The sequence below is a fragment of the Elephantulus edwardii genome, unplaced genomic scaffold (genome assembly GCF_000299155.1).
Source record: "Elephantulus edwardii isolate Elephantulus edwardi_28Jun2011 unplaced genomic scaffold, EleEdw1.0 scaffold00057, whole genome shotgun sequence".
In the NCBI taxonomy this organism is placed as follows: domain Eukaryota; kingdom Metazoa; phylum Chordata; class Mammalia; order Macroscelidea; family Macroscelididae; genus Elephantulus; species Elephantulus edwardii.
This window is the reverse complement of record NW_006399807.1, coordinates 5,917,085-5,927,913: the sequence shown is the minus strand read 5'-3', so window position 1 is coordinate 5,927,913 and position 10,829 is coordinate 5,917,085. Positions and strand designations below refer to the sequence as shown.

At 45.5% G+C, this 10,829-nt stretch overlaps 1 protein-coding gene across 1 annotated transcript in view; it reads left to right on the top strand.

Moving 5' to 3' along the window:
• The first annotated feature begins 497 nt into the window (after positions 1-497).
• The window catches only part of LMX1A (LIM homeobox transcription factor 1, alpha), a 292,819-nt gene continuing 282,487 nt past the window's right edge, over positions 498-10,829 (top strand). The window contains exons 1-2 of the mRNA XM_006887374.1: positions 498-573; positions 2,812-2,998. Of these exons, the coding sequence (XP_006887436.1) occupies positions 498-573; positions 2,812-2,998 (263 nt within the window). The remainder of the gene's footprint in view (positions 574-2,811; positions 2,999-10,829) is intronic.

Genomic DNA, 10,829 nt, shown 5'->3' with positions numbered 1-10,829 from the left:
GAGGGCTGTCACTTGGATGCCCGGGGCGCGCGGGTTACGGACTCTGGTCCCCTGTGCTTAGCCCAGCGAGGAATACCGCTTACTTCTTTTAGCCCCTTCGTGTCCCAGTGGCGGTGTTCCTGCAGTGGCGTCCCTGGGGCCCTGCCTAGTGGAGGTTGGGGCGGAGTCGGACTCTGGATAGGAAACCTGGGGACAGGGGGCAGAGGGGGTGGGGTGGGGAAGGAGAACGCAGTTGGGGGGCGGAGGCCTGAGTACATAACGCGTTGACTTCGAGTGAAATCAGATCAGTCGGAGCTGTTCTCAGTGACTTGTCTCCTCTCCCCCACCTCGCGTTTCTCTTGGCTGGACTCAACTCTCCAGGCTCGTTCTGGGCGCCCTGGACACTCCCTTTGTCCTTTCCCAGGAGTGCGGCGGCTTCGGGTGCCGCGTCCCCGCGGGCACGGACGCCAGACGCGGCGTTTCCTCTCTTCGGCAGGTCCACGCAGCCGGGCCCGACCATGCTGGACGGCCTGAAGATGGAGGAGAACTTCCAAAGCGCCATCGAGACCTCGGCCCCCTTCTCCTCGCTTTTGGGTGAGCGTTCAGGCCGTGCGCCCCGGGCGCACTCTCTCTGTGCCAAGCCTTAGGCCTGGGGGAGCTCAGCTCCCCGGAAACCGGTTGGCGGTCGCACAACTAGCGTTTCTTCGCTTCGTGCATTGAGTTGAGCCCACTTTATGCACGTCTGTTTGTCCATCCGCCCTTAGCTTATCACCTCTACCCCAAACCAACAAGTCACCCACCCTGGCCTCACGTGCCCGGCAGGCACCCAGTTCCCCAAAGCCACTAGGGGCGGGGGCACTTGTGTGCTGGCGTCTGGGTGACACATGATTAAAAATACCCAAGACTGAGTTTTTAATCACAAAACTGATGGACGTCTCATAAACGGAACCCTCTGCTTGGCGGCCTCCGGGCGGGAATCCGAGACCCGAGGTCTGGAGCGTCCAAGTTCGAAGCGGTTTATCGCCCCTTCCAACTCCAGCCCCAGTTTCAGCTTCAGGCCGATAGGCTTTTCCGGGCCGGTGGGCAGCGAAGCTCGGGGATTAGCCCCCGCGGCGGGGCCCTCGTCTCAGTTTTAATTAACTCAAGTCGGATCCTGGGTCCGGCGGGGTCCCCCGCCCCCCAGTCCTTCTCAGTGACTGAGGTTATCGAGGAGCCACTGGCCCCGGCAGAGCGTCCACACGCAGGTCTCCCATAGTCAAAACCAAGGTTTATTGCTGGGAGAGTTTTCCCCTTCCTGGTATTGACAAGCCTGAGGAGGAAGGGTATTTAATTTTTCTTTAATTTTCTTTTTGAGAGGGTTTTCGTTTTGTCATGTAAAGCGCTTGTCTGTCTGCTTTAATCAGAACCGCTAGAGCTGCACTGAGGGCAGGAGACATTCAATACCAGGAGAGCAATTTCCCACCCTTTATCCTAGAAGAAACGAAGCATCCTGCGCTCCCAGTTTTCAGCCGGGGTTTCAGAAAAGGCCCGACCCAGTCCATTCCCAGCAGGGAGTGAGAGACAGTGTAGTCCCTGCCCTAGGAGCCCAGGGCTCACCAACTCTCGCAGGAGAGATTGCGGGAGTCCGGCGTCCTCACCTATCACGCAGGTGGAGAGCAAGAGCGCAGACCTACTGGGCAGAAAGGAGTGGGAATTTTTAAAACGAGAACAATCTCTCTCAGCTTTCTGAGCCACACTCCCTGCTAGCCTCCCAAAGCCTCCAGCCACACGCAGAGGTGCCTGACCTCTGATAGGGGCGCAACTCAGAAATAGAGGAGGGATGGGACCCGTGGGAAACCCGCTCGCTCAAGAATGCAGTTAAGCGCACCAGGTCTTCCTTGAAGGGTTCTGAAGCGCACCAGCGCCAAGGCCACTCTCAAAACAAAACAGGAACAAACAAAAGCTAAACAAGTCTTCCTCAAACTGAAGAACCGTATCGGAGCAAAAATCCAAGCAGTAAGACGGCAGATTCCCTTTCTGCCCTGAGTTCCTTTGGGATCTTTTTTTTTTTTTTTCGTTACCCCGCAGGGCTGAGCTTGCCTGAGGTGACGTCCTCCTGCGATTCTCTGCGGACTCGCTGCGGGGCACCTTGGACATTTCTCCTTTCAGTTACCTTGACATCTTTAAATTACGGGGGTGGGGGGAGACCTCAGCCCCCAAACCTCGTTTGCAATCCCACTAGTGAAAACACAGCACTTTGAAGTTCACTCGTTTGAACAACACTGGGATTGTATTATATATATATATATATATATTTATCATGATATTTTGTAGGAAGAATTTATTTTCCCCTAAATTACCTCGTAAAAGAATAGAACAAAATTAAATTTTAACAAAAGGGAGAAAAAGACTTGCTATTCACTTGCATTTTTAAAAATACTCAATAGATTAAAGTATAGTGAGTAGTTTTTAATTCCTGTATGATAAGTCCGGGAGCGCAATTTCTTTGTAGTTTAATCACACAAAATGCGCACGTTTGCGCGCTTACCTGGGTCGGCTTGACACTTAAAGGTCCCTTATTGATTTCGACGCCCACCCCCAACAGGGCGGAAACCTTTCCGGCAAGCAAAATCCCCACTTATTGGAAGCGTCACTAGGATGATTTTCACCCCCGCTCCCCACGTCTTGTCTGGGTTGATTACCAGGAGACAGTTCCCTCGGGTAGAAAGGGGGCAGCATAGCCAGCGGGGGCTGCGGTCTGTGGGTGTCAAGGGACCCGGATCGGGTCGAGCCGGGCCTGGCGGGAATTCGGGGACGATTCATCTCACCAGCGAACGTCTGTTTCGGCTGCAGGCAGAGCGGTGAGCCCCAAGTCTGTCTGCGAGGGCTGTCAGCGGGTCATCTCGGACAGGTTTCTGCTGCGTCTCAACGACAGCTTCTGGCATGAACAGTGTGTGCAGTGCGCCTCCTGCAAAGAGCCCCTGGAGACGACTTGCTTCTATCGGGACAAGAAGCTCTACTGCAAGTATGACTACGAGAAGTAAGTGGCTCGCCGCCCCGGCGTGATCCCACGCACCGGTGACTTTTATCCTCCGAACCCACATCCGCTTTGGGAAGACGCTAGAGGCTAGAGGCACCCACACATTCCCAGAGGAGCCGAGGGCCCCTCGGCTCCACCCGAAAGGCCGCAGGAAATCGCGTCGGTGCGCTCAGCCAAGGCCGGGGCGCTCAGACGTGTGCGCCATCGCTGCCCTCAGATGGTCGGCCTGTATAGTTTTCAGTCCTCTCAGGCCCCTTATTCTACTCGGTGATCCCTAGAGGACACTCCTCTGGCGGGCTCTGATGCTATCAAGCTGCGTTCTCAGCTCCCTGGAGGGCCCAGTAAGGTGACCATGGCCCATGCTTCTCTCTTGCGCGCGCACGTGTGCGGAACGTGAGGCCCTATCGATCCCATGGCTTTGGTCCCCTGCGCAGCCTGGCCCGGGTGTCCATGGGTGGGCTTGGAAACGGCGCCTCTGAGCCTCCCTTGGAGCTCGTGCCCACCAGTTTTGCCCTCCTATCCTCTGCAAAGCAGGGCGACGTCCCTCACCCTCAGCTTTCTAAAGCCCTCGTGGGACGGGGCTGTTGAGCCAGAAATTGGGGTCTGATCCGGAGCCCCCTCCTTCATCCTGCTCCTCCTCCCAATTCCCTTCAGACTATGCCTCTCGGCAGGTTCGTTTCTTTTCTGTCGACTTGGTAGGTTTTGACAAAAATTGCGAGACAAGTGTGACAGCTATTTAAGAAAGTAAGTCAAAGCTCTTTCGAATCTAGATTTTTGTAAGTCGTAAAGCCAGCGTGAGGCGTGGGACCGCAGTTGAAGGGATTTCTTAGCTCTCAGCACCCCTCAGGCAAGGCATCAGAATATAGGGAGAGGGAACCACCTTTCCTTTCCAAAATGGCTCATTCGTAGACCTGAGCTTCTGGGGGCTGTGGAGGATGTAGGGAAGAGAAGGGGCGGAAAGGAAAGCCTCTCTGTTTGTAAACTGGGATTGGCGTAAGTGACTGCGCGCGGTCGCCAGGGGAATTTGTCACTGTTGAGGGGAAGGGGCAGCCCTGGGCAAGGGTAATGATGGGAGGGTTAGTGTGGAAAGCAGCTCATTACATGTTTTTAAAAATGCCCTATACCAGGGAGATATCTCAAACAACAGAAAACATTGAAAGAAAATAAACAACATTTCTTCTTTGCATGTTGCCTGAATTTTTAAGCAAAACTGGTGAAGCAATTAGACCTATTTAGTCATACACAACACCTCCCCCCTCCCCCCAGCCAGAGAATGTGGAAAGAATAATGGACATTTCCCCCCCCCCCATTGATGCTTTGAATAGATAACAATGACAATAAGCTTTCTCAAATGTGAGAAAATAAATGCAAATGTTTTAAAATAGTCTTCACTTAATTGTGGTGAAAACTCCCCATAACCGCTGCACAGAGTGGTAACTATTGTTAACGTTTGTGGAAAGAGCCTGTGCTTGTTTCCCTTCTTGGTTGTTAGTTGATTGCAAACAATATCTGCGTGAAAGCTGCAATTTTTGGTAAACTGCAATTTCAATTTACAAAAATTGCAGCTTTCACCCCGACATCTTCAAGTATCTCCTTTTGACAAAGCTTTTTGGTTGTGTGATTTTTGTCCCTCTTGTCTCTCATAGAAAGGTTTTGATATGGTGTGAAGTCAACCTTTGTCTTTCTGCTTATAGATTACTGCACACATCCTTCAGGCTGAACACTAGCAAGTTTAAAGATAGTGGAGCTTAGGAAAGGATTTGGGTTGTGAATTTCTATTCTGTTTGTTAAAAAAAAAATAATCACAAATCAAAGAAGGCTTAAGGGTCAACACAGCTGTCTGGCTGGTCAAATCTTCTTTAAGGAAGTCAGACTGCGTCAAGGGGAGAAGAAACAGTTGTAAAGTATTTAACACAACAATGTCCTTCCATTTCAGCCCCCTTCAGGTTCTCGGAGGTTTGGGCTTATTAGCTCCTGAGGGTCAGTTCTCCCGCTCCCAAAGCTATTTCTGCACAGGGAAAATTATAGGGATCAACTTGCCAGCTGTTGGCCAGCACTGGGAAGACTTTATAAAAAGATGTACAATGGTCTGAGAGGTTATTGCTGTTACAAAGGTTTATTTTTTAATTTTTATGTATTTTGTGGAAACGTGCATGTCCAGAATGGAATTCATCCTATTCTAGCTTATGGCTTACTGTCAGCACTGGCTTGTGTTCATCCCATTAGTTTTGGTTTGTTTTTTTTTGTTGTTTTTGTTTTTAAGATTAATTTTGCTCCATTCTCCCTCCTCTATCCTCTCTCCCAAGTTATTCTTCCAGCAAAACAGAGTTTTAATATATTTAATATTCTCAATAGTATTCATCTGCCTGGTAATGGCTGTAAGAGAGAAAGGAGAGGGCTTAGTTTGTTTTTAATTAGACTCAGAACTGTCCTTTAAGCCTAATGAGTTTTCACTGGCCTAGAAGATGAGCAGCAAGCTTCAGGCTTGCCTTCAGGAGGCCTCAAGCCTAGTGTCTTTGCCATCTGTGTTACCAGAACCAAAACAGAAAATTTTTCATAGCCCTCTACTGCTCGGAGTGCAGGAGAGGTATTAGATGTCTAGAGCTTTATCCTCCAAGGTGCAACTCACTGTTAGGCAGGAACAATGAAACAAAATATAAGGAGGAAGACTGAGGCAGATATTATTATTATTATAGGGTACTTTTTTTCGCTAGCATGTATGTTTATAGAAATTGTGCACTTTGGTGGATCTTTTTTTAAAAACTTGAGACAAAAACATGATAAATAAAGAGGGAATGGTACTAAAATGAGAGAGCAAAGATGATAATTAAATATATAGAACAGTTAATAGTAGTAAGAATGTGTAGGCACTACTCTTGTTTTCAGAACTACAAAAGTTGAATTAGTAGTTCTATACATTCAGATGGAAGGCCATGAAGCTAATGAGCAATCTTCTGCAAAGATCACAAACATAACTTTCACAGAGAGGGGCCATTGTGTTCATTGCACCCTTGGGATGTGCAGTTCAGGCTAATGTGCAGCTAGCATTTGAATTTCTAGTTATGAAGCTGAGATATCAAGCAGTCTAATAAAATGTGAAAATTCTGGTGTTTTAAAAACAGTAAAACCAATGAAAGCCAGAACCTGTATGAGATGGAAACCTGCGAGAGATTTTCATTAATGTGATAGAAAAGTGGAAAGAGTGCATTCTATCAAAGGCAGAAAATTTCTGCACATGGAAAAACAAATCAGTCTTGTTGAGTCGTAACTCTCACAGGTTGTTTCTGTGCCTTTGGGGCAGCCTCACCATGTGCAACTCCAACTTTGTCTGTTTTTTTTAAAAAAAAAATTAAAAAAATCGAATCACAGACACATAGCCATTTATTTGAGGACTTCTGGGATGTGTTAGTCGGTGTTTGTCTCATCTACTCTAACAGTCTTGGGAATAATTTGTCTTCTGATCGCCCAGAACAAATAAACCTTTTAAGACTGAAGCATAGAAAACTGATTTATGAACATCCAGAATTAAGAACTGGAGCAGACCTTCATTATCCATGAAATGTTGTCAAAGAAAACGAACTGTGTAATGGTAGCCTTTTAAAAGCTGATGAAGCTGTACTAAAATATAATGAGATGCTATAGGTGAAGGTATTTCAAAACAGTGTTTCAGTGTTCCTGAAAATTTGCAGACAACCAAAATGGTGTGTTTCCCAGCCCAGGGAACTTCTGTGTATGTCACTGCTGTTGCTTTTTTTGCGAGTCCTCTGTGATCTGCTTACTTTAGAGTCTTCCCTGAATTTGTTCCAAACAGATATTGTAGTTGGAATATGTTTGAGACAGAAGAGGCTGCTGAATAACAGGAATGTGGTAATACAATAGATAATTAAGGCTTCTGGAAGGGATCCCACATTTAAATCAAATTTATATTGTTTCTTTCATGTGCCTGGCGGTTGGGTGCTTCAGGCGGGGCCCTCTCCCATCACAAATGAAGCTTATCATTATCCCTGAGATTGTTCTGGACATCCTAGGAGCAGTGTGGGATAGTATTGCTGTCATCAAGGCTGTTCTCACAACATCATAACTCCCCACATGTCAGCAAATCTCAGGCCTTGGGAAACCTCCCTCAGAGGGCTGCTCTGTGTTTTCTCCCCTTTCCCTTTCTTTTGGAGCAGACCAAATTTTGGAAGAAAGGGATTGAAGTGAGGGCATAGGGGATATTTCACACAAACCTTTCTCTGTGTCTTTTGTACTGCTGATTGGCAGCCCTTGGTGAAAATGGCTGAGGTAATGAACTCTATTAGGATCTGTCATGAACTAATGCTGTATTTTATCAGGACAGTGTAGGATGTCTGAGCACAGGGAGGAGAGCAAGTTTGGTTTCATTACGAGGCATTACTTGGAGATCAACATTGGGAAAACAATTGCTCATAAGAGGAGCTGGCAACATGGAATCATAGAGGCAATTGTTTGATTTCACATTCCTTTATCTTTTATTGGCACTGCTCCTGGCACAATAAAACTTAAGGATGATATGGAAAAAAAATTAGACACAGCTAGGTAACAAATGGATCTCTGCCTCAAATTGCAGGAGGCAGAATAAGTACAGTGCCTGGACTGTGGCTGTGCTTGTGGAGAAAGACCGACCTCGTTCTCTGTTTCTCTGTCTTTTGTTTTAAGGAGTGATTGGAAACGTTCCTAGCACAGAGGTGTTTTCAGGCATTCTCTCTCCATCCTGGGGTAGGGCTTTCTTGGAATCTTAAGCGTAAGATTTAGAGATAAAATTAGACAGCAAGAATAGGTTATTAATGGAATTCCCTGGGTTTAGATATAGAAATTTCTATTTAGAATGGGCTTGATAATTCTTTCAATCTTTATGCTTATGAAACATGTTAAAAATTATTTGTGCATCTAGTGTTATGTACTGTGATGTCCCCAAGGTTCCTGGCATGCACCTGGTTAGGAAGTAATTTCTTGCCTCAGGTCTCAGTGATGAGAAATAGTCCAGTAGTTTCTCATTGGTCTTACTTTTCCTTTTATTTTTTCTTATTGTAACTATTGCATTAACCAATATATTTGGACAGATTCTTCATTGTTGCTTTTAAAAATCTGATTCTGTCCACAATGAGTTAAGTACTAAGTCTAAGAAGTAAAAGTGTAACTCGTGCTATTTTGAGCTTGTGATTTTTTTTGTGTAGTCAGTTATTTGAGTCATAGTGTTTAGAAGTGAGAAAATAGACAAGAATTAAAATACTTATTGTATCACTAGAAATGTATTAATGCTTAGTTAGGCTGAATGTGTATTACCAGATATCCCTGTTGAATGATTTCAAATTCAAAATAACCGAGACAGACTCTTGATTACTTAATTATTAAGTACAATTGTATGATGCTAGGAAATGAATTCTGGGAAGACAGCAGTGTGCAGTTGCTTCCAAAACCGGGAGAATTTTTTTTAAAAAAAATCCATTTTTAATAGATTTTTAATCTAGCTATTGTTTGCAATCTGAGCTCTGCTTTCATGTTTTTATTCCCCCCCCCAAAATCTGTCTCATAAGAATTTTCAAATGTCCTTTTCCATCGGCAGAGAATTCTTTATTAAACCACTTGCAGGGTTCAGTGAGTGAGGCTGGCAGCTGTGCTGCGGCAAAATGTGCCCTTTCACTCTGAACAAAACAGAAAGGTTCCTATGTGAGAGAGGACCCTGCCCTGTAGCTAGCACCCTCTATGTCTTCTCAAAGTCTCTTAGTGACCTGAAGAGTGGTGGTATTGCCAACAGCCTTTCCAGTCTAGTTTGAAAGATTCGTAATGTTTAGGACCCACACATAGTAAAGATTGTATGTGTGTATGATATCAGAAAGAATGGAGAGAGGCCTGTGCCTCTCTGAGCTCCTTAAAACAAGCTCGCTCTTTGTTTTAGAATCTAGCTTGCGGCTCCTGAGGGTGTCTATATATTTCCACCTTGTCTCTCTTGACTAGTGTGCTGTGGGATGTTTTCTCCAGTTAATCACAATTAGACTTAGTTGTACCCTCATTGACCAGTGCTGCATACAGCACCCTCTTTTTGTCATGTATTAAATGAGAGTGAGCGATCATCTTGCTGAAATGAAGGAAAACGCCTTCCAAATGTCAACTTGTTATTCTAGTAAAACACAATTATCTGAGGTGAACTTAATGAAATGAATACAGCCCTGGCATTAATTAGCAGGAGGATTAGAGCTAAAAAGAGGGTGCAAGCACTGTAATCTTGCTACATGTTTGTTTTCACACTACTGAAAATAAATAAAATGAGACTTAGGATGGGGATTAGATTTCTTTTGGCATTAGACCGCAGATGCAGTTGGAATCCAGCAGAAGCACGGAGGTGTCAGTGACGACATCGTGTAAGGACTCAGTCATGGCTCTGTCTCAGTTCCCTTCCCTGTGGGTAGACCCGGTCCCCTCACAAATAGCCCCATCTGGGTAGTTAAAAGAGGATTTTGGAAACGTACCTCTAGGGTGCTCTTTTCTGTGGTGAGCCGAAGCCACCAAATCATCCTTAGAGCGGTCACCTGGCTGCCACACATGGCTTAGCTAGGACTGCATGAAACCAGGGCCAGATTGCCCATCATGGGTCTTTAATGCCATAATAACTAAAAATATGAAACAGGCTGCAGCTTTTCCTAGCCCTCTAACTGGAGTCACATGAAATGGTTTGGTCTCTTCCAGCCTTGGATTCCAAGATTCCAGTTTAGGGATCCTATTTTTGGATAACAGCAGATACGTCTGGCTTTCCCAACTCTTGAGGCTGGCATGTGTCATGATCATAAAATGGCCAAGCCCTGATGGATATCTGGCCATGAGAAATGGGCCTACCTTATCTGACATGCCCAAATAAACTTTGTATGAAAAAAACCCAAACCCACAAAACACCCCTCAAACCCCTCTAGCAGCTAGCCAGACCTGGGAATGGATGACATGCCATATCTAGGATTCACATCTGGCCGTTCCATACCATCTCCCCTAAACTTCCTTCAGTCCTGTTGTAGTCTATTAATTTGGCTCTTGTGGAAAATCAGATATTACTTAAACTCCATCACATCAATGACCTCATTTTTCAGTTATCCTTGTCTAAACTGTTGGTTCTGTTTTGATTCTCTTAATCACAGCAACCATGTCAATCTTTGTTATATTGTTGTTATTGTGTGTTGCTATGGGGTTGGTCCTCTGACTCATGCCTGTTGTTGTTGTTTTTATGAGTTGTGGAGTTGTAGACTTCTCCTAGTGACCCTATGAACAATGGATCTGAACTCTGTCTTACTCTGTCACATCCTCCTCCATCACTGACATAGTTGAGGCCATTGATGCATTTCCTGCACCAACTTATATCATTTAGGGTCTTCCTCTCTTTCACTGACCCTCCATCTTTCTAAGCATGATGCCCCTTTCCAAGAAATAGCCACTCCTAACAACATGACCAGAGTATGTGAGATGAAGCTTCGCTATCCTTGCCTCTAAGGAGCTCTTTGACTTCACCTTCTCTAGGACATATCTATTTGTTCTTTTGGCAGTACCTGGGTTTCTATACTCTTCTCCAACAGCACTACTATAAAGACAGAGATTCCACTTCTGTTATCCTTACTTATTGTCCAATTCTCAGATGCATAGTAAGTGATTTAAAAGACTATGGCTTGAATCAGGTGTACCTTAGTCTTCAAAGTGACATCATTGCTCCTCAGTACTTTTGAGAGTTTCTTTATAGCAGACTTTTCCATTGCAATATGTCTTTTGATTTCTTGACTACTGATGCCAAGGGTGTTGATTGTGAATCTAAGTAAGATGAACCTGATAACAA